Source organism: Rhinoraja longicauda, chromosome 14, assembly GCF_053455715.1.
Source record: "Rhinoraja longicauda isolate Sanriku21f chromosome 14, sRhiLon1.1, whole genome shotgun sequence".
In the NCBI taxonomy this organism is placed as follows: Eukaryota; Metazoa; Chordata; class Chondrichthyes; order Rajiformes; family Arhynchobatidae; genus Rhinoraja; species Rhinoraja longicauda.
Window position 1 is genome coordinate 8,132,855 of NC_135966.1, and position 24,638 is coordinate 8,157,492.

The window sequence follows — 24,638 nt, forward strand, 5'->3', positions numbered from 1 at the left end:
GCTGATCTATCTTTCCCTCTCGACCCCACTCTCCTGCCTTCTCCCCATAACCCCTGACGCCCGAACTAATCAAGAATCTAGAAGAGATTCAAGAATATTTTCACTGTACCCACAGTACATGCGACAATAATAAACCTGAACCTGAATAGATGTTAAGGCACCAGTTTTGATGGAGAGGATGTCATATCTGAGGAGATGGAACTATTAATAACAACATCCTAGATTTAGATGTTCAAAGGAATGGAAAGTGCCACAAGAGTAAAGGGGGAGAGGACGGTGGGGGGGGGGGGGGGGGGGGGGGGGAACCACAGTGTAATTGGGTGATAACATGCATGACCCTATGAATCTCTTTGAACTTGTGTTTTCAATAGGAATTAGTCACACCTATATACATTTTCACATGGCCTTGGGGAGAACAGAGGAAGTATCTTGCACAGATTGCAATAATCTCTGCACAAACATTCTAAACCATGTAAGATGTCTTCCGGCATTGAAGTCAGTGGTTCTAGATCACAGCTGCCCAACGCAAATGGATTTAACTTCAATGTTAAAATATGATTTCAAAGAGCATATTATTGACTGCTGCAGTCACCACTAATACTTCTGTATCAGACCATTACAAAGATTTGTGATTTTTTAAAAACTGATTAACCATTTCATTCCATTTCATATGAAACCAATATATCGAACCGTGTTAAACAATTATTTAATCAAGGGGAGAGTGCATGTTGAGGCATATGTTATTTACAAAAATGTTGCAAAATTTATAATTTAGTTTGGTTTAGTTTTAGAGATACAGCATGGAAACAGGCCCTTCGGCCCATTGAGTCCATGCCGACCAATGATCACCTGTGAAATATTTTAATCCTACACACTAGGGGACCATTTACAGGGAAGCCGATTCACCCACAAACCCGCACGTCTTTGGAATGTGGGGGGAAACCGGAGCACCCGGAGAAAACCCACGTGGTCACGGGGAGAACGTACAAACTCCAAACAGACAAGCGCCCGCAGTCAGGATCGACCCGGGCAGCAACACTACCGATGCGCCACCGTGCTGCCCAGATTGTGACAGGAATTTTCTGGGGTCAAATACTGTAACTCAACTCTCTGATCACAACAGAAGTGTGAATGGAATTATTCTCAGAAGTCCCTTGTCCAACCTGAGAAACTAAGGATTGCAGGAACGATCAATTGTTTAGATTCATTCAGTCAAGAAGATCTACCGTACACTATAAATTTAATTTAAAAAATAAAGATATTCTCCCTAGTTAACCCTCCTTTCTTAATTGGCAATAATGATCATATGGATTATCGTGAAATCTCAAATTAAATAATTATGGAGACCAGCCACCACTCTGAAGCATTGCAAATATGATAGAGAAAAAATAAAATGGGCAAGAAGGTGATTTAAAGGTTATAATCTAATTTCAGGGTTTCAAGATCTATGATTGAATTATGCAAGGTCTCAGTGATACTAAGCTTGTTAAATCATTCTCTGTTGCTGTTGGTGTAAATGGGAAGTTGTCATAAAGCTTCAGTTAATTGATTTTTGTTGGCCATTTCATTTTGATTTTTTATTAGGACTGAAATGTTCAGGCAGTTATTGATGAATCTAGTGTCGTGGAGGTTAGGCCTATGTTTCAGACTGCTGGAGCCACTGTCAGTCTGTATCAGGGCTACATGATGAGAAGGAACACAAAATGAACTGGAGGGCAGGTATTCTATTTGGCTGCACCTGAGAAGGTTGTCCAATGAGGACGTGTGTGGGGTGCACAACTACATATTACGTTGTTGAATGAACGAACAGAGAGCCATTTATCCAAATACCTCAATGCCACAAGAGAATTATAGAGGTGAAGGAGTTTGATTTAGTTTAGTTTAGTGATACAGTGCGGAAACAGGCCCTTCAGCCCACCGAGTCTGCGCCGACCAGCGATCCCTGCACACTAACACTACCCTCCGCAAGCTCGGGATAGTTTTTCACATTTTATACCAAGCCAATTAAGCTGCAAACCTGTACGTCTTTGGAGTGTGGGAGGAAACCGAAGATCTCTGAGAAAACCCAAGCAGGTCACGGGGAGAACGTACAAACTCCGTACGGACAGCACCCGCAGCCAGGATCGAACCCGGGTCTTTGGGGCTGGAAGGCAGCAACTCTACCGCTGCACTACCGTGCCACCCAAAGAGTTACCAAAGAGTTGTTGGTAAGAGGACATTGCATTCCCATGAACGGATTTAAACAGGTCAAATAGAACTTTAATTTCATTATATTGAGGCGAGAGAGGACACAGTGATCTGTGAATGTGTTCTGATATGATACAGAATTTTGCAAGTGTGAATATTAAATTTTACCAAGGGGCATTAAAAGATTAGACACAAGGAACTGCAGATAATGGTGTGCAAAAAAAGAAACAAAATGCTGGAGTAACTCAGCAGATCAGGCAGCATCTCTGGAGGACATGGATAGGCGACTTTTCAATGGTTCATTGGTGCTTTATTGCCACACGTGTGAAGTGCAAATGCACAGTGAAATTATTTTCTTACAAACAGTCCAGTAGAGTATTGCCATACCCTCCCCGATTAGCAATTGCATAGAAATAGTCTATTGAGCCCGCATGCAAGATGCGCCAGGTTTTCTGGTTACAAGAACCAGTCTGAAGAAGGATCCCAACCCAAAACGTCACCCATCCATGTTCTCCAGAGATGCTGCCTGACCTGCAGAGTTACTCCAGCACTTTGTGTCCTTTATTTGTGAACCAGCATCTGCAGTTCCTTGTGCCTACATAGAGAGACTCTATGCTTATTGGCAAAACCTCTGAGGGCGGTGGGCATGGAATCTAACTTTTGAAGAGATATATTTCTACACGATGGATGAAATTTGGACCTGTTTTCCATTTCTAGAAGATGTTAATCAATTGTACATTTTTAATCTGTGAAGTACAGATTGTGTTAAACTCTTGAGAGAAAGGGAACAAAGATAGGTATGTAGAATTGAGTCACATATTAGTCCTGTTCTTGTTGATTGTTAGAACAGGATTGAAGAGAGAAATAGTCCATTACCAATGCAAGCTTCAGGCCCTGACCAGCAGTATCTCCTATTGATTAAGTAAATCTGATAAACGATCGATGATTTCTTCAAAGAAGTCACTTAAAAATGTTGATGGAATATTTTTTGACTTGGATAAAATTAAGCGCGTGATTCCAATTGACCTCATGGTAGGCGTGTAACATACCATAAAACCAAATTTAAATACCAAATTTAATTTAAATTCTACGGCATCTAAAATTGAATGAAAAGCCTTCAGGCTGAACAAGTAGTAAGAACAAAAGTCATAAACAGAACCATGACACAATACATAAAATCTCAAATGGCATTTCAGAGGAGGGAATTATTGACTCGAAGTGTTGTGCAATCAACTGGTTTTAATGCCTGCATGCAATTTTGAAGGGTGAATAAAAAAGATTGGTTGATTCAAGGCCAAGATACTTGGTGAGTTATGGGGATGTTTTGTGGAAAAGTATCAGTGGTCTCTTTTAGAACCACAGTCAGTTATTCACAGCGGCATGGTGGCGCAGCGGTAGAGTTGCTGCCTTACAGCACCAGGGACCTGGGTTCAATACCGATTAAGGGGGCTGTCTGTACCCAGTTTGTACATTCTCCCCGTGACCTGTGTGGGTTTTCTCCAGGATCTCTGGTTTCTTCACACTCACCAAAGACGTATAAGTTTGTAGGTTAATTGGCTTGGTAAAATTGTAAATTGCGTGTGGGATAGTGTTAATGTGCAGGGTTCGCTGGTCGGCGGGAATCAGTGGGCCGAAGGGCCTGTTTCCACACACAAAGGACAATTAACTTACCAACCTGCACGTCTTTGAGACGTGCAAGCAAACCATAGTAACTGGTGGAAACCCACTTGGCCACAGGGAGAACATGCAAACTCCACACAGAGAACAGCCGATGTCAGGATCGAACCCGGGTCTCTGGCGCTGTAAGGCAGCAGCTCTACCAGCATGCCACCGGGTGGTTATATAGTCAATAGCAGCGGAACATGGTGGATATGGATCAGGTGCAAGCAGATGAGATTTGTTCAACTTGACATTATTTGTGGCACAGACATTGTGGGCCGAAGGGCCTGTTCCTGTGCCGTACTTTTCTATGTTCTGTGTTGCATTAAGGCTAAAGAGGACAGGGTTATTTGTGAATGTGATTTGGCATGGTACCAGAATATTGAAGTTTAAGGTTGGTGCTGGAGTGGAGACTGGCTTGGAGTGCACTGTAGGGGAAAGAAATATTCATTTGGGTTTCATCAGATACAATATGGAAGCAGATAATGTTATGGAAATTGAATGGAGGTAGTTATTGACTTAAAAGATATGGGAAGGGGGGAATTATACTTCAATAAAGAGTTTAGTCACACTGACTTTTGTACATTCTTCATTAGATTAAGAGACCCAATCACGTTTCTATTTGAATCTTTGTTATCCTTGTATCAAATATTTCAGATTCTCCATAATTAGGACCGATAGGTAAATATACTTAGGAATAATGGTTCAAGACAAAAGTGTATCTAATTTTGCTACCCAAGTATCAAACATTTCAGGTTCTCTATAATCGGCAGCTGATAGATATAACCAGGTAAATATATTTAGGAACTATGATCAAAGATAAAAGTCTAATTTCAGAAAGATTTCCATTTTGTCATTCTGGGTTCCACACTCGGTTCTCCCATTCTAACAGCGGACGTGAGTAATAACAGATGTTATTCTGATCATTTTCTTACACCGGATAAGCTTTGGGGAGAGTTCAACCATAACAAGTGATTTAATGCATTTTAGACATACGAGTCTTTCGAGCAGCGTCCTCTACAAACAGAGACGAGATATCTTCGTCAACACCCGCGTCGTTCTTCGCAATGCAAGTATAGGCTCCAGTGTCTTCATAACGTACACTTTTAATGTGAATTTCACCTCCATTTGCTGCAGTCGGAACACAGAATAGGAGAAACGAAAATGCACAAAACAATAATTCTGCATTGACGATCAGCATTTAGACATCACAACAGCATCTAAATTGCATCTTTTAATGTAGTAAAGCATCTCAAGACATTTCACAATAATAGTTATCATTAAAGAATTGACACTAAGCCACATAAAGAACTAAGGCAGAGGAGTTAAAGCTTTGACAAGATCTTAGGTTTTAAAGATTGTGTTAAGGGAGAGAGACAATCAAATGGAAGATTTAAGGGGGCGGAGTTCCAAGTCTTATACAGTTTTAGTTTAGTTTAGAACTATAGCACAGAAAGAGACCCTTCGGCCCATCGAGTCCGCTCCCGTCAATCTACACACACTAGGAACAATTTACAATTTTTACCGAAGCCAATTAACTTGCAAACCTGTACTTCTTTGGAATGTGGGAGGAAACCGGAGCACCCAGAGAAAACCCACGTGGTCAAGGGGGGAATGTATAAACTCTGTACAGACAAGCACCCATAGCCAGCAGCGAACCCGGGTCTCTGGCACTGTAAGGCAGCAACTCTACCGCTGTGTAACCCCTTGATGGGCATTGAGTTGACGACATTTTTGACAAACATCTTTCTACATTGCTACGTTGCTAAAGCCACTGGTAGCAAGAAACCGAGCCAGGATTTAAAATTGAAGTGGAAGCATGCTAGGCAAATAACGATATCAATTAATAATGTCAGCTCCTAATCTTGACGGGAACTCATCAATCTACTGAGAAAAATTCCCTCGAATGGTATCAGGACTTTCTGGCAGGATTGATTTAGAAAAAAAAATCAATACACAAAGAAAGTTAAATATGTTTAAAGTTATTCTATGTAGGTATTTTTAAATGGAACTCAATGTTAAGGCTTGCCCTTAAACATAAGGATTATATAAAATCCATATTTATAAACACTAAACATCGTAGCCAGATCTAGTGGCAAACTATTAATGTACAGAAGTTCATTGAACATTTCCGCCTCAGAAATTGAAAATCTAGAAATTCATGTGGTTGGATCGGTTTATTGTCAATACAAATCGATTTCCTTGTCATACAATGGAACACTTGAACTTTAGGCTGCCAAGATATCTAATTTCAATTGATGTTTTCAAGGGAGAGTTAGATATAGCTCTTAAGGCTAATGCAATCAAGGGATATGGGGAGAAAACAGGAATGGGGTACTGATTTGGGATGATCAGCCATGATCACATTGAATAGTGGTGCTGGCTTGAAGGGCCGAATGGCCTATTTCTGCACCTATTTTCTGTTTCTATGTTTTGTGATCTAATTCTTACAACTTTAATACACCTCGTATTACTGCTCTTTAGCGAATACATTCCAATCCAGGGTCGAGACAGAGGTTCACTTGCACCTCCTCCAACCTCATCTATTGCATCCGCTGCTCCAGATGTCAACTTATTTACATCGGCGAAACCAAACGCAGGCTCGGCGATCGCTTCGCTCAACACCTGCGCTCATTAACCAATCTGATCTCCCAGTGGCTGAGCACTTCAACTCCCCCTCCCATTCCCAGTCTGACCTTTCTGTCATGGGCCTCCTCCAGTGCCATAGTGAGGCCACCGGAAATTGGAGGAACAGCACCTCATATTTCGCCTGGGCAGCTTGCAGCCCAGTGGTATGAACATTGACTTCTCCAACTTTAGATAGTTCCTCTGTCCCTCTCTCCCCCTCCTCCTTCCCAGATCTCCCACTGTCTTCCTGTCTCCACCTATATCTTTCCTTTGTCCCGCCCCCCTGACATCAGTCTGAAGAAGGGTCTCGGCCCGAAACGTCGCCCATTCCTTCTCTCCTGAGATGCTGCCTGTCCTGCTGAGTTACTCCAGCATATAAAAGCAAATTATCACCGTACTCAAAATGCAGTTGGAATGAGATACTACCTAGGAGAGCAAGTTGGTTAGGCATTGTTGACGTGATATCCAAACCATTTTTCAGCCAGGTAATCTTTGGGTTGGGAATCCCATCTGCATGGCACCTCAAGCTCGTGGCCACACCAGGCTCTTGTGCCTGGCTCTCTGGGTACACTCTGATCACCGGCGGGACTGAAAACACAGGGAGGGGGGGGGGGGGGGGGGGGGACAGAGAATTCTCCAGTGAGTATCAATTACAATTATTGATCATAAAAGCAAGTGAACCAAAAACAATCCGCGCTGAACCCAGAGATTGTGACTGTTATGTTTGTGTTGCCTTGGAGGCTATCTTCAAGGTAAAGAAGGAAGACAGCACTTTATGTTGTAGTTTTATGTCCAGCTATTAAAATAGCTTTGAAGATAGACACAAAATGCTGGAGTAACTCAGCAGGACAGGCAGCATTTCTGGAGAGGAGGAATGGGTGACATTTCGTGTCGAGACCCTTCTCCAGACTTCCTCTCTGTCTGAAGAAGGGTCTCGACCCGAAACGTCACCCATTCATTCTCTCCAGAGATACTGCCTGTCCCCGCTGAGTTGCCCCAGCATTTTATGTCTATCTTTGGTGCAAATCAGCATCTGCCGTTCCTTCCCACATCTTAAAATGGCTTCTACAGGCTTCTCATTCTGCAACTGTTTGCGCTATCTAATTCACGTGACCTAACCACGTCATGCACTGAATCTGCAAGTCACAACGCAGTTTCAATTGCAACAATATAAGAGTGACCGAACAATACTTTGAGTGGACAAAATGGAACTGTGGATTATACCGAAGATAGGCACAAGTTGCTGGAGTAACTCAACGGGTCAGGCAGCATCCCTGGAGAAAAAAGAATAGGTGACATTTCGGGTCTGAACCCTTCTTCAGACTGAAAGTAGAGTAGAGGTGTTGGATGATGAAAAGGCTAGAACAAATCAGGGCTGGCAACAGAAGGAAGGGCAAGGCCCACAAATGTCGATAAATGTTATTAATGAATTCTTCTTTAATCTATTGAATAGTTTAGTTTGGTTATTATTGTCATGTGATTTAGATTTAGAGATACAGCGCGGAAACAGGCCCTTCGGCCCACCGGGTCCGCGCCGCCCAGCGATCCCCGCACATTAACACTATCCTACACACACTAGGGACAATTTTTTTTTAACATTTACCCAGCCAATTAACCTACATACCTGTACGTCTTTGGAGTGTGGGAGGAAACCGAAGATCTCGGAGAAAACCCACGCAGGTCACGGGGAGAACGTACAAACTCCGTACGGACGGCGCCCGTAGTCGGGATCGAACCTGAGTCAGCAGGCTGTAAGGCAGCAACTCTACCGCTGCGCCACCGTATGTGTACCGAGCAACAGTGAAAATACTTTTTTGTTGCCTGCTATCCAGTCAGCGGAAAGAGTGTACATGATCACGATCAAGCCGTTCACAGTGTACAGATGAAGGATAGAGGGAATAATGTTTAGTACAAGGTAACTTCTGATTAAAGATATTTCAAAGTTCTCCAATCTACCTCCAAAAATAGATTAAAGATTAAAGATTGAGGATCTCCAATGAGGTAGATGGTAGGTCAGGGTGGCTCTCCAGTTGGTGAGAAGACGGTCCAGTTGCCAGAGGAAACTGTCCCTGAATCTGGAGGTGTGCGTTTTCACACTTCTGTACCTCTTGCCTGATGGGAGAAGGGAGATGAGGGAGTGGCTGGGGTGAGAATGGTCCTTGATTATGCTGATGGCCTTGCCGAGGCAGCGTGAAGTGTCGATGGAAAGTTCTTTTGTAATCGTTTTGAATGATGTCCCTAATATATATATATATATATAGCTATGCTAGAGTACTTTTCATTTTACACAAATCATTTCGTATTATATTCACCATTGGTAAATGTAGAAAATTGGAAGAGTTTTCTTTTAATTTTGAATTCCGCTGCAAATATTGGAAAAGTTTAAATAAAAAATGCTTGTCGAGCTAAAAAAAATTCTGTTGGGGTTTGATAAATGCTGTTTTTATACCTTTTGTGTTTTTGCTCTGTTAACTTCAGTGGAAGGTACAGTCAAGTGGGATTTACAATACGTGTTTGATCTAAACCTGTCAGTTCTCACTTTGGAGTAGGTTAAAGTCTTCCTCTTGTCAAAATGGAGCTGGGTTTTTTTCGTCAAAATGTGTCAAAACAGGAGACTATCTTCTGAACAAGATTATCACAGAGAATTACACGGAATACTGATCTCAGAAACAGGCTGCTCGCTTGAACTACTGCACATATGTGTGTTTATTTAGTTAAGGGGGAAATGAGTGTGAATCTAGGTGGGGTACAAGGAAGAGAGATAGAAGGAAAAATAGATAGATAGATAGATGAAAAAGGGGGATGTGTGTAGGTTTAGTTACCTAAAATTGTTGAATTCACTGCAGTTTCATTTATGTTGATTTAAATGAATTAATTTAAATGCACTTGATTATCTACTTGTTTTTCTGTGTACTTTTAAAATTATACTAACTTAAATCAAATGTAATATTTTTTAAAGAGTTCTAAGTGGTTTAGAATGCTTGAGAATATCAGAGGCATTGACTTGTAGTGTATCTGACAGCAGGTAAGCCTGCAGCTGGAGCTTACCAGTACTCAAAGCAACTCTGACCTCAACCACACTAGCAATGGTGCTTACAGATTGTACAGAAAGGTCTTGTACCGAAGGTAATCAATTTCCACAGTCAACTGTAAAGTAACTTTCCGGCACAAGATTAAACCTGGAGCTCCACTCTAGCACAAGAATAGACAGCAAGGGGAGCCAGGATAAGATCCAGGCCCAAGATACAACTTTCCCAATCATCAGGGGTTGAAATGGACAGCTGAGAATGGGGCACTTGGCCACCCTGGCCACGCTCTCATTTCACTCCTGCCATCACGAGGAAGGTACAGGAGCCTGAAAACAGTAACGTCCAGATTCACGAGCAGCTTCTTCCCAACAGCCATCAGGCTATTAAACACTACAATCTCCAAATTAGTTCCAAACTATAGACTTGGGGGCATTGTGTGTGATATTTGTGTGTGTGTGTGTGTGTGTGTGTGTGTGTGTGTGTGTACATATATATATGTACATACACACATATACAAGAGCATATATATATATATATATACATTCACATATATATCTGTCTGTATATATAATATAAGAAAATAACTGCAGATGCTGGTACAAATCGAAGGTATTTATTCACAAAATGCTGGAGTAACTCAGCAGGTCAGGCAGCATCTCAGGAGAGAAGGAATGGGTGACGTTTCGGGTCGAGACCCTTCTTCAGGTAAAAGTATATGTGTGTATATATATATGCACATGTATGTGTATATATATGCACATGTGTTTAGATATATGCACGTGTATGTATACACACATATATATGCAAATGTGTGTGTATATATATGCTAACGTGAATATATATATATATAGAATAGTATATATATGTGTGTGTGTGTGAGTGTACAGTGTGTGTGAGTGTCTGTGTGTATATATATATGCACACACACACACAGTGTACACACACACATATACACACTGAATTTGTTGTTTATTATGGGTTTTACAGAGTACTATATTTACTTATCTGTTGTCCTGCTGCAAGTAAGAAATTCATTGTTCCCTTTGGGGACAAATGACATAAAACACTCTTGACTCTTGATCTGAAACAAAATCAGTATCAATAAAATGCAGCAGGAAAATAAAAGTTGCAGAAAGTAAAGTAATAGTTTATGTGTGGATATAGTAAGTTGACGGGTGATACGCCATTTGGAGAGTGTCTATGACTGTCAGGTATGATATTTACTAACCATTCACCTGCAGGATGTGGGTCTGGAAGACGTCTTCATAGCCAAAGGCATGGCACGTGTAGTTGCCCATGTGGATTGTTGTCACTTTTGTAATGTAGAGGGAGCCGTCATCACCAAAATCCTGCAAAAAGAAATGGAGACACTTCCAGTGTTTTTCCATAAGCCCTGCAAATAGGAGGTGCAGCAGTAAAGTTGCCGCCTCACGCCGCTTACAGCGCCGGAGACCCGAGTTTGATCCCGACTACGGGTGCTGTCTGTGTGGAGTTTGTACGCTCTGCCCGTGACCTGCGTGGGTTTTCTCTGAGATCTTTGGTTCCCTCCCACACACTCCAAAGACGTACAGGTTTGTAGGTTAATTTGCTTGGTATAAATTGTAAATTGTCCCGAGTGTGTGTAGGATAGTGTTCGTGTGCAAGGATCGTTGTTTGGGAGGGACTCGGTGGGCCGAAGGGGCCTGTTTCCGCGCTGTATCTCTAAACTAAACGAAATAAATGGGAAATAAAATTTACTTTCAATAAATTCCCCTTCTTGGTTGACGGGAGGCCTGATGGAAATGCGTAAAATTATGATCGACCCTTCAGGGTGGAAATGTCAAAGACATGGATTTCCTTGAACATATCCTTTCTACTGCCCCTGTTATCTTAACGAGGGGCAAAGTTTAAAGGAGATGTGCTGAGCAATTTTTTTTTACACAGAGGGTGGTGGGTGCCTGTAACACAATGCCTGGGGTGGTGGAAGTGACAGATACAATAGTGGTGTTTAAGGGCTTTTTGGTGGGCACATGGATATGCAGTGAATGGGGTAAGAAGGAACTCCAGATGCTGGCTTACACTGAAGATCGACACAAATGGCTGGAGTAACTCAGCAGCTCAAGAAGGAATTTGACCTGAAAAGTCACATGTCCTTTTTCTCCTGAGATGCTGCCTGACCCGCTGAGTTGCTCCACCATTTTGTGTCTATCTTCGGTATAAACCAGCATCTACAGTTCCTTTCTAGACCTCCAGGACCTTTTTTTCCCCAGTGTGGAAATATCACAGATTGGAGGGCATGGATGTAAGGTGAGGGGGAAAAAGTCTAAAGGAGATTTGTGAGGCAAGTTTTATACACAGAGAGGTGGTGGGTGCCTGGAACGTACTGCCGGGGGTGGAGGTAGAGGTGGCAGATACTATAGCTGAGTTTAAGAAAATAACTGCAGATGCTGGTACAAATCAAAGGTATTTATTCACGAAATGCTGGAGTAACTCAGCAGGTCAGGCAGCATCTCAGGAAAGAAGGAATGGGTGACGTTTCGGGTCGAGACCCTTCTTCAGACTGAAGAAGGGTCTCAACCTAAAACGTCACCCATTCCTTCTCTCCTGAGATGCTGCCTGACCTGCTGAGTTACTCCAGCATTTTGTGAATAAATACCTTCAATAGCTGAGTTTATGAGCTTTCAGATGGGCACACAGGTATGCTGGGAATGGAGGGATATGGGTTATGTACAGGTAGATAAGAGTTGGTTTATCATGTGCTGAGAAACATAATGGGATGAAGGGCCTAGTCCTGTGCTGTACAGTTCTACATGTCAATTTTCAGTATAACTTAATTACAGTGATGGAAGTCATCAATAAAATAAATGAAAGTCCCTTGGCAGATTGATTTAGTATAAAGTAAAAGCAAGGAAAGTGAAAAGGAGGAAGAGAAAGGAATAACGAGGGTCGAATTGTTCAAAACTCACTAGTGCCAAGGAGAAGTTTTAAGTTGAGATTTTGGTGAATATTTTGGAATAGGTGGCTGTGAGGTGAACAATGTTTTTGGCCACAATTTAGAAGGATGAGAGGAGATCTTATCGAAACGTATAGGATTATTAAGGGGTTGGACACGTTAGAGGCAGGAAACAAGTTCCCAATGTTGGGGGAGTCCAGAACAAGGGGCCACAGTTTAAGAATAAGGGGTAGGCCATTTAGAACTGAGATGAGGAAACCTTTTTCAGTCAGAGAGTTGTGAATCTGTGGAATTCTCTGCCTCAGAAGGCAGTGGAGGCCAATTCTCTGAATGCATTCAAGAGAGAACTAGATAGAGCTCTTAAGGATAGTGGAGTCAGGGGGCATGGGGAGAAGGCAGGAGGGGGGTACTGATTGAGAATGATCAGCCATGATCACATTGAATGGCGGTGCTGGCTCGAAGGGCTGAATGGCCTCCTCCTACACCTATTGTCTATTGTCTATTGTCTAACTTTCACATTCGATGCATCAATAATTACTGGGAGGCACAGTGGCGTAGCTGATAGAGCTGTTGCCTCACAGCACCAGAGACCCGGGTTCGGTCCTGACCTCAGGTGCTGTCTGTCAGTACGGAGTTTGCACGTTCTCCCCGTGACCATGTGGGTTTTCTCTGGGTGCTCCGGTTTCTTCCCACATCCCGAAGACGTGCAGATTTCTAGGTTAATTGGCCCTCTGCAAAATTGCCCCCTAGTGTGTGGTGGGATCACAAATGTGAATCAATGGTCGAGGCGGGCTCAGTGGGCCAAAGAGCCTGTTTCCATGCTGTGTCGCTAAACCTAACTAAATTACACTAACACATGCGGGCACTGACTCACATCTGAAAGATGCCTGCCTCAATATTCACTATAATACGTGAATTATGTTCTATTGAGTTCAAGTGTAAGTAAAATAATCTTGCTTTAATGTTTGTTTAATCTTTTGATGTTCCAAAATAGTTTGGGGAAAAAAAAATTCCACTGGTTGAAGTAAATGTGTTCTGCAAATTAATATTTTTAGTTTAGGGATACAGCGCGGAAACAGGCCCTTCTGCCCACCGACCAGCACATTAACACTACCCTACACATCTTAGGGACAATTTACACTTATACCAAGCCAATTAACCTCCAATCCGGTATGTCTTTGTCGTGTGGGAGGAAACCGGAGCTCCTGGAGAAAACCCACACAGTTCACGGTGAGAATGTACAAACTCCCTACAGTTAGCACCCGTAGTCAGGATCAAACCCGGGCCTCTGGCGCTGTAAGGCAGCAACTCTGCCGCCTCGCCACCATGCCGTATTGGCTACGAAAATAGCATTTGTTTCACAGTACCTGCTTAGGGATATAAGACCCAAACAACTGAGACTTAATTACATGCCTCTGATCCCATTATTGGATCCTGATATATCCATGTAGAAACTAGAAGGAAATAAATGAGACCTGGTCCTGAAACTCTTGTATAGCTTCAGGCTAAATAGATTAATATTCCTGAACGTGTTGCAGTTATTTAAAAATAATTGGTCATTTGATATGATGCAGGTATAGAAAGTGCGTTGAAGAGAAAAATGTGCTAACTAATGTGAAGAATAAACGCATTACTGATGGGAATCTTAGGTAGTTGTGTTTGGGGGCGAAAACAAGAGTCTGTGATTCACCTGTTTGTATTGTAGTCTATCTGATACAGTTAAATACACTGAATCAATATTTAAACTCTTGGCAAAGGTTTAAAAACTTAGGACTGTTTTGAGCGGCACGGTGGCGCAGCGGTAGAGTTGCTGCCTTACAGCGATTGCAGCGCCGGAGACCTGGGTTCGATCCCGACTACGGGCGCTGTCTGTACGGAGTTTGTACGTTCTCCCCGTGACCTGCGAGGGTTTTCTCCGAGATCTTCGGTTTCCTCCTACACTCCAAAGACGTACAATTGGCTTGGTAAATATAAAAAATTGTCCCTAGTGGATATAGGATAGTGTTAATGTGCGGGGATCGCTGGCTGGCACGGACCCGGTGGGCCGACTGGGCATGTTTCCGCGCTGTATCTCTAAACTAAACTAAACTAAGCAGCTGCCTCGCAGGGAAAGAAACCTGGATTTGATCTTGACCTTGATCTGTCTGTGTGGAGTTTACACGTTCTCCCTGTGACCTGGTGGGTTTCCTTTGGGTGCTCCAGTTTCCTCTCACATCCCAAGAAAAGTGGATTTGTAAGTTAATTGGCCCTTCTGTAAATTCCCCGTGGTGTGTAGGGAGTGAATGTGAAAGTATAGCCTGAAGTTATGCAAGAGTTTCAGGACCAGGTCTCATTTATTTCTTTCTAGTTTCTACATGGATATATCAGGATCCAATAATGGAATCAGAGGCATGTAATTAAGTCTCAGTTGTTTGGCTAGTGTGCCATTTCAAGGTCCTCAAAAAATCCTAATTTGAGGAAAGACATTCTTGCTATTGAGGGAGTGCAGCGTAGGTTCACGAGGTTAATTCCCGGGATGGCGGGGACTGTCGTATGATGAAAGAATGGAGCAACTGGGCTTGTATACACTGGAATTTAGAAGGATGAGAGGGGATCTTATCGAAACATATAAAATTATTAAAGGATTGGACACGTCAGATGCAGGAAACGTTTCCGATGTTGGGGGGAGTCCAGAACCAGGGGACACAGTATAAGAATAAGGGGTAGGCCATTTAGAACTGTGACGAGGAATTTTTTTTTCACACTGAGAGTTGTGAATTTGTGGAATTCTCTGCCTCAAACGGCAGCGGAGGCCGATTCACTGGATGCATTCAAAAGAGAGTTATGTAGAGCTCTTAGGGCTAGTGGAATCAAGGGATATGGGAAGAAGGCAGGAAAGGGGTACTGATTATGGATGATCAGCCATGAACACATTGAATGTTGGTGCTGGCTCGAAGGGCCGAATGGCCTACTCCTGCTCCTTTTGTCTATGTAAAAGGTAGACTATTTTGTATGTAAAAGTAATAAAATGTATCTATGTAAAAGTAAACCCAACTAAACGAAACTTTAGGGGCGGCACGCTGGTGCAGCGGTAGAGTTGCTGCCTTACAGTGCCAGAGACCCAGGCTCCATCTTGACTGCGGGTACTGTCTGTACGGAGTTTGTATATTCCCCCTGCGACCGAGTGGGTTTTCCCCAGGTGCTCCGGTTTCCCTCCACACTCCAAAGACATACAGGTTTGTAGGTTAATTGGCTTTGGTATAAGTGTAAATTGTCCCTGGTGTGTAGGATAGAGGTAGTGTATGGGGTGATCGTTGGTCAGCACGGACTCGGTAGGCCGAAAGGGCCTGTTTCTGCGCAGTATCTCTAAAGTTTCAAGTCTAAAAGTCTAAACGTGCCGTGAAATAATGCAAATGGCTTGTGTGACGTTTCACTTACATTGATATCTTCCAAATCCAAGAAATTCAACGTGATTCCATTGTGTTTCCAGATGATAGGTGGTCTCAAAGTGCCCTCAACAGCACAGGACAAGACAGCACTCAGCCCAACGGTTACCGTGGTAACAATGACCTTCTTATCTTCTGGAAGATTTAGCTGAATAACCTCTGGAAAGAACAACATTGAAATCTCAGCTCGTCAAACACTTACTTCCAATAGCCTCCAAATTATCTATATCCAAATCGAATGCACAAATTGGGCACATTAAACCATTTTAAACAAGCGATCAACCGGGTTAAAATTCCACTGCTTACATTTCTGGTAATGAAGACAAAGTAGGACTCACTTCATTAAGAAAATAGCTAAGGACAAATGCTTCTCCATTTGACTTTGTGAGACATTTGTGGACAGTTGCAAGTTTAATGAACGGATAGGTTTATAAGTTCATAGGTTTTCGAGCAGAATAAGGCCATTCGGCACATCGAGTCTACTCCGCCATTCAAATCATGGCTGATCTGTCTTTCCCTCTCAACCCTAGTCTGCCTTCTCGCCATAACCCCTGACAGCTGTGCATTGTGGATGTCTTGATACACATCCTGTGTTGTCTAGTTTGCACGCAACTGTGCCTCGGTACATGTAACAATAAACAAAACTCAACCTCAAAAGTTATCAGGTTTTCCTGAGGAATGAAAATGAGATTGACCTGAGATGGTTAAACGTAAGGTTTGAGACTTGGCATCAATCCTAGAGCTTTGCGATGGACTTGAGTCCTTGCTCTTCAAAGAATCCTTCGCCTCAGATGGCCAAGGGCTGAACTAGTGCACAAAAGGCAATGGTGAATGTAATAATCAATGTCTGACTTTGCTGAGAGATGGCTCCGGAGATACGGGAAGCACTCCGGTCTTTTGGCAGAGCTTCATGGACAGGGGGAAGTGTTGTACTGCATGGGCAGGTTGATAAAAGACTATCGATCTGCATTTGTTCAACGAAAAGGTCCATTCTTTCATTTGCTTCAGTGAACAAATCAATGACGGCTTGAAGCTCTTTCTCCGAGCTTGCACGCTTGCCAGCACTGGAGGAGACTGATTGCACAGTTTCCAATTTGCCTGGAGAGCGGCCCATCTCTTGTGGGGAACTGCTTGAAGGTGAGACACGGCTTTTCAGTGAGGTAGATTGTGGAAAATGCTGGTGCAATAAAGCAGCTCAGCTTTGCCATCAATCTGCACTGAGGCCGGGACTGTTGTCGACCTGTTAGTAAAGATTGCATGACATCGTGTAGCAGCTTATTTCCACAGACAACAAAATATGAGATGGACGTATCACACTCAACTTGATTGTCAGAACTTGTTTAGTTTAGTTCGTTGTCACGCGTTCTGAGGTACAGTGAAAAGCTTTCTTCTTTCGTGCTATCCAAACAGCGGAAAGACAATGCATGATTATAATCTACCAACCTGTCCACACATGCCCAACCTCCCTTTGTAGCTTAGGCCCTTCAGCCTAGGCAGAATCCGTGTGGAATGTGCACTAAATGTGCATTGGACAGCAATAATCAAAGCTAAGCTACGTCATTGTGGTCTCGGAGATAGTCATGAAATGTTGTAGTAACTCAGCGGGACGGGCAGCATCTCTGGAGAGAAGGAATGGGTGACGTTTCGGGTCGAGACCCTTCTTCAGAGTGAGAGTCAGGGAAGTGGGAAACTGGAGATATGGAAAGGTAAGGTGTGAAAACGACAGATCAAGGCAGACGATGATCTGGGAAATGTAGAATAGTTCATTGTTGGGTGAGGGGAAGGTGACAAAGAGGCACGCAAACAGTAAAATTAATCTGGAGGACAGTGAAACTAGTCGGTGGGGGAGGGACGGAGAGAGAGGGGAAGCAAGGGTTACTTCAAGTTAGAGAAATTAATAATCATACCATTGGGTTGTAAGCTGCCCAAACGACTGAGTTACTCCAGCATTTTGTGTTTATCTTCGGTGTAAACCAGCACCTGCAGTTCCTTCCTACACACATCGGTGCTGGCTCGGATCTGGCCTGTGACTTTCCTTACCTCTAGTTTCCCTCTCCTCTGACTCTCAGTCTGAGGAAGGGTCTCGGCCCGAAACATCACCTATTCCTTTTTCTCCAGAGATGCTGCCTGACCCGTTGTGCTCTCCCTTCACAACTATTGAAGCAGATGAACGCTCTGCAGTCTTCAGTCACATTGAGGGGCGGACAGCTGAACAGTTAACAGGAACAGGAGACTTCAGGGGCAGCCCCTTCCTCATCAACAGTTGGTCCCGACATGCGCGTACTGAAAGGTGCAGCATTTGCAACCATCTTCAGCCAGAAGAGATAGATAATCCATCTCTGCTTTCTTCTGAAGACCCTGCTGCACCAGAAACTATCTTCAGCCAATTCAATTCACTCATCAGGATATGAAGAATGATCTGAGAGGGCCGGATGCACAGAGATTATCGAATCAGGCATTATCCTAGCCGTAACACTGAAGACCTCTGCTCCAGAAACAACTGTCTCTTTAATCACGCTGTTCCCGGAGAGTTACATCTGGCATCTACCTGATAAAGTGATAAGTTGCCCGGTGTATCCTGTCCTCAATGAGCACGAGAAATCAATCTGTCTAATTGCCTGTAAACCTTTCCACTCTCTGTCAACAACAGTGATGGGAGTGGATGACAACAAGGCTCAGAAGTGGCTGTACTGACTGTACATTGTCCAACTCTGGAACTTATTAGTAAATAAAGAAGTCCATGCTTCCACGCAGCACGATCTAGGCAACGTTCTGTCATGGGCTGATGAAGTGGAATGTAACGTTTGTGTTATGGAAATAATAATCATCGGCAGCGGAAGAGAATCCAGCCAGCTACTCCTCGCATGGAAAGACATTTCGTTCAACTCCCTCCCCATCCATAATCTGGGGTCACCATTGCCTGAAAATTCAATGAAAGCACCATACAAATACTATGGCTGCAAGCCAGTGTCAGAAGCTGGTTGACATGAGATGGGTGACGCACCTTCTAATGTCTTTCTACAAGCTACAATGAGTCAATGGTAGGTTATTGTGAGACCGCACCTGGAGTACTGTGTGCAGTTTTGGTCTCCAAATTTGAGGGAGGATATTCTTGCTATTGAGAGCAGCAGCGTAGGTTTACTAGGTTAATTCCCGGAATGGCGGGGCTGTCATATGTTGAAAGACTGGAGCGACTAGGCTTGTATACACTGGAATTTAGAAGGATGTGAGGAGATCTTATCGAAACGTATAAGATTATTACGGGTTGGACACGTTAGAGGCAGGAAACATGTTCCCAATGTTGGGGGGGTCCAGAACAAGGGGCCACAGTTTAAGAATAAGGGGTAGGCCATTTAGAACTGAGATGAGGAAAAAAAAATTTCAGTCAGAGAGTTGTGAATCTGTGGAATTCTCTGCCTCAGAAGGCAGTGGAGGCCAATTCTCTGAATGCATTCAAGAGAGAGCTGGATAGTGCTCTTAAGGATAGCGGAGTCAGGGGGTATGGGGAGAAGGCAGGAACGGGGTACTGATTGAGAATGATCAGTCATGATCACATTGAATGGCGGTGCTGGCTCGAAGGGCCGAATGGCCTCCTCCTGCACCTATTGTCTATTGTCTATTGTCTATTGTCTATTGTCTATTGTCTCATGTACTCAGGTACAGGAAATGCTTTGTTTTGCATACAACCCGGTAAATGATACAGCAGACCTCACCCAGGCAGTACACGTGTCGCCATGTTTTGGCGCTGACAAAGTTACAAGGGTTCACTGAACGGTCCTATCCTCTGCCCGCTGCACCATGGTAGCAGACCCCCACCCCCACCGTTGCCAGGTCCCCCTTTGTTCTCGGCAGCCCCTCGCTATCGCCACCACGGCCCCCCCCCCCCCCCCCCCCCGCTCACGACGGTCCCCCCTGTGCTCCCGGCACTTGCTCACGGGCCGCTCCTCGTTCTCGGTGGTGCGGGTCCCAGCCAACGCCGATGGATCAGGGGGCCGGGTTCGCACTCCACGGTGGGCACAGTTCAGGAGCCTGGTGAGATATTCTGCACTTGACCCCTGGAGCTCAACGCCCGACAGATCTCCAGAAGCCCGGCACCATCCGCAACAAAGCCAGCTGCCGAAAGGGCACCTCATCAACAACCTTGCACATTCACACCATCCATCATGGCTGCACATTGACTGCAGGGTACAGCATCTGGAAAATGCACGGAGGCTATTTGTCCGAGCTACGAAGACAGCACTTCACAAAACCAGGACATCCATCACCATGGACAAGAGCAGCAAGTGAATGGCAACATCAGCAACTGCAGCTTCCCGTACAAGTACCGCCATTCCCCGACTTACGCAGGCGTTACGTTCCATGACCCAAAACGTCACCCGTTCCTTTTCTCCAGAGATGCTGCCTGTCCCGCTGAGTTACAGCAGTATTTTGTGTCTATCTTTGGTTTAAACCAGCATCTGCAGTTCTTTCCTACACATGATAAGTTATCCCTCTCATTCCTCTCTTTCTAATTGCCCCCATTGACTGTGTTTCCTCTTCAACCTCTCCCACAACAACACTAGCCCCACTCTATCAGAGATATTCCCTTAGCCCTATCCATCACTGCCCCCTGCTACTCTACATCTTAAAACGAACTTTCTCAGCAGGTCAGGCAGCATCCCTGGAGAACCAGGATAGGTCACCTGTTTGGGTCGGGGACTCTTCTCCAGGCTGAAGAATGATCCCAACCCGAGAATTAATCTATCCAAGTTCTCCGGAGATAGACAATAGACAATAGGTGCAGGAGTAGCCATTCGGCCCTTCGAGCCAGCACCGCCATTCAATGTAATCTTGGCTGATCATTCCCAATCAGTACCCCGTTCCTTCCTTCTCCCCATACCCCCTGACTCCGCTATCCTTAAGAGCTCTATCTAGCTTTCTCTTGAATGCATTCAGAGAATTGGCCTCCACTGCCTTCTGAGGCAGAGAATTCCACAGATTCACAACTCTCTGACTGAAAAGGTTTTTCCTCATCTCCGTTCTAAATGGCCTACCCCTTATTCTTAAACTGTGGCCCCTTGTTCTGGACTCCCCCAACATTGGGAACATGTTTCCTGCCTCTAGCGTGTCCAACCCCTTAATAATCTTATATGTTTCGATAAGATCCCCTCTCATTCTTCTAAATTCCAGTGTATACAAGCCTAGTCGCTCCAGTCTTTCAACATATGACAGTCCCGCCATTCCGGGAATTAACCTAGTAAACCTACGCTGCACGCCCTCAATAGCAAGAATATCCTTCCTCAAATTTGGAGACCAAAACTGCACACAGTACTCCAGATGCTGCTTGACCCGCTGATTTACTCAGCATTTTGTGTCTTTTCTTGGTAAACCAGCATCCTTAGTTTAGCTTAGAGATACAGCACGGAAACAAGCCCTTTTGCCCTACGAATCCGCGCCGACCAGTGATCCCCGCACACTAACACTATCCTACACACACTGGGGACAGTTTTTAGATTTATTCCCAGCCAATTAACCTGCAAACCTGCACGTCTTTGGAGGGTGGGAAGAAACCGAAGATCTCGGAGAAAACCCACGCAGGTCACGGGGAGAACGTACAAACTGCGTACAGACAGCGCCCGTAGTCCGGTTCGAACCCGCGTCACTGGCGCTGTGAGGCAGCAACTCTACCGCTGCGCCACCGTGCTGAAGTTCTGCAGTTCCTTGTTTCGAAGGTTCTTTTTCTCTTTCTCTCTCCCAGTTTCTAGGAGGGGGCTTTGATGCTGAAAGGTGATCTCTGCTTCTCTTTGCTCAGATGCTGTCTGGCCTGCTGAGTATTTCCAGCGCCTTGCCTTTAGACAATAAACAGTAGACAATAGGTGCAGGAGGAGGCTATTCGGCCCTTCGAGTCAGCACCGCCATTCAATGTGATCATGGCTGATCATTCTAAATTAGTACCCCGTTCCTGCCTTCTCCCCATACCCCCTGACTCCGCAATCCTTAAGAGCACTATCCAGCTCTCTCTTGAATGCATTCAGAGAATTGGCCTCCATTGCCTTCTGAGGCAGAGAATTCCACAGATTCACAACTCTCTGATTGAAAAAGTTTTTCCTCATCTCAGTTCTAAATGGCCTACCCCTTATTCTTAAACTGTGGCCCCTTGTTCTGGACTCCCCCAACATTGGGAACATGTTTCCTGCCTCTAACGTGTCCAACCCCTTAATAATCTGTGTTTCTTTTTCCAGCACCTCGACTTTGCGTTGTGTTTTTTATACAGTGCGAGTGATTTGCCACGGAGCTTGCTGCCCGGGTGGTAGAGGATCACCTCAACAACAGTGATTCTTTTAAAAAAAAAGAAAAGCTGCTTCTTTAAATGTACCATGTCAGAAATTCTGGCGAGATCAAAATCAATAAGAATGCTGCCGCGTTGAATCTACACCTTTGGAACGATTTTTTTCGATGCGAAAGGAATCCGGGGATGTGGGCTACTGCAGGAAAAGTAGCATCAAGGTAAATGATCACTCAATGTCTTGCTGAACTGCTGAATACACCAGGGATTCACTGCCCCGTCACTGATTCCATTCCTTATGTTCTTGCTCTAGTGTTAAGATCCCACAACAACACAAAACCTGCATTGATCACAGAATGGTTGTAGTTTAGGAAGGAGCTGCAGGTGCTGGTTTACACCGAAGATGGACACAAAATGCTGGAGTAACTCAGCGGGACAGGCAGCATCTCTGGATGGAAGGAATGGGTGACGTTTCGGGTCTCGACCCATTCCTTCCATCCAGAGACGCTGCCTGTCCCGCTGAGTTACTCCAGCATTTTGTGTCCATCTATGGTTATAGTCTAGTTTAGTTTAGTTTAGTTTATTGTCACATTGTACAGTGAAATGAATTTCTGTATACAGTTCAGTACAAGTATCACTAAACGTAAGCACTTGGATGCATTTTAGATTTTTTAGATTTAGAGATACAGCGCGGAAACAGGCCCTTCGGCCCACCGAGTCCGCGCCGCCCAGCGATCCCCGCACATCAACACTATCCTACACACACTAGGGGCAATTTTATCATTTACCCAGTCAATTAACCTGCATACCTGTACGTCTTTGGAGTGTGGGAGGAAACCGAAGATCTCGGAGAAAACCCACGCAGGTCACTGGGAGAACGTACAAACTCCGTACAGACGGCGCCCGTAGTCAGGATCGCACCTGAATCTCCGGCGCTGCATTAGCTGTAAGGCAGCAACTCTACCGCTGCGCCACTGTGCCGCCCCATTTTGGATAAGCATCTCAGATACAGTACTCATGTACAGCAGTTGTGCACTCAGACAGTTTACAGAGTCGTCAGTTTGCCGCCATTACCATGTCCCAGTTGTTGTAAGTGCAGGGCTCTTGACCTGACCACGAAGGTCTGTTGCCCTGGTGGAGTTGCGGAGTCGGCCTGGCATAGATATCAAGTTGCTCTGGCTTCTGCATAACAGTACTCCAACTGCTTACACTTCTCCACAGTCCTACAAGTTCCTTCCGTTCAGTAGATATCCAGCACTCCTTTCAGCCATGATCACAATGAGTGGCGGTGCTGGCTCCAAGGGCCGAATGGCCTCCTCCTGCACTTATTGAGAACGTTTTTTTCACACAGAGTGGTGAATCTGTGGAATTCTCTGCCACAGAAGGTAGTTGAGGCCAGTTCATTGGCTATATTTAAGAGGGAGTTAGATGTGGCCCTTGTGGCTAAAGGGATCAGGGGGTATGGAGAGAAGGCAGGTACAGGATACTGAGTTGGATGATCAGCCATGATCATATTGAATGGCGGTGCAGGCTCGAAGGGCCGAATGGCCTACTCCTGCACCTATTTTCTATGTTTCTATTTTCTATGTTTCAACGTTACAACTGAATCTGCCTCCTCTGTTACCTCTGGCAGCACATTCTAGACTCTGACCACTCAGTGTGTAAAAACATTGCTTTCCTCATAAGAAAGGCACAAAGTGCTGGAGTAACCTAGCGGGTCAGGCAGCATCTCTGGAGAATGTAGAGTTATGGAGTTACTCCAGCACTTTGTATATACCTTCAGGATGTACCAGCATCTGCAGTTCCTACACTTTCTTTTCCTCGTGTCGGTTTTGGTTCTTTGGTCAATCCATTTCACTCCAGAGGCACTTATTCTTGATCCTTCTCCATTCGGAGGAGTTTCTTTCCATCAAAAATGGACACAGAGTGCTAGAGTAACTCTGTGGGTCAGGCAGCATCTCTGGAGAAGATGGATGGGCAACGTTTCAGATCAAGACCCTTCTTTAGAATGGTTGGGACTCTTCTTTCTGTCAATGCCTTGTGATTTTAAATACCTCTCACATCCATTTGCAATCTCCTCGTCTCAGGAGAACAATGGTCAATGGTCAACTCCTCCATGCTGGCCAAGATGCCCCATCTAAGCCAGTCCCCTTTGCCCGTACTTGGCCCGTATCCCTCTAAATTCACTGCCTCAGAAGGCAGTGGAGGCCAATTCTCTGAATGCATTCAAGAGAGACCTAGATAGAGCTCTTAAGGGTAGCGGAGTCAGGGGTTATGGGGAGAAGGCAGGAACGGGGTAACGATTGAGAATGATCAGCCATGATCACATTGAATGGTGGTGCTAGCTTGAAGGGCCGAATGGCCTACTCCTGCACCTATTGTCTATTGTCTATTGGCTATAAACCTTTCCTATCCTCGTACCTGTCCAAGTGTCTTTTAAATGCTGTTATAATGCCTGCCTCAACTACTTCCTCTGGCAGTTCATTCCATATACCCATTGCCCTTGGAGTGAA

The 24,638-nt window shown here is 44.5% G+C and overlaps 1 protein-coding gene across 4 annotated transcripts in view; it reads right to left on the bottom strand.

Annotated features, from left to right (window-relative positions):
* The window catches only part of LOC144600028 (follistatin-related protein 5-like), a 393,214-nt gene that overhangs the window by 27,253 nt on the left and 341,323 nt on the right, over positions 1–24,638 (bottom strand). For all 4 annotated transcript variants that reach the window (XM_078411369.1, XM_078411368.1, XM_078411370.1 and 1 more), the window contains exons 7-10: positions 15,853–16,019; positions 10,732–10,852; positions 6,901–7,062; positions 4,843–4,977 (exon numbers count right to left, since the gene is read on the bottom strand). In XM_078411369.1, the coding sequence (XP_078267495.1) occupies positions 4,843–4,977; positions 6,901–7,062; positions 10,732–10,852; positions 15,853–16,019 (585 nt within the window). The remainder of the gene's footprint in view (positions 1–4,842; positions 4,978–6,900; positions 7,063–10,731; positions 10,853–15,852; positions 16,020–24,638) is intronic.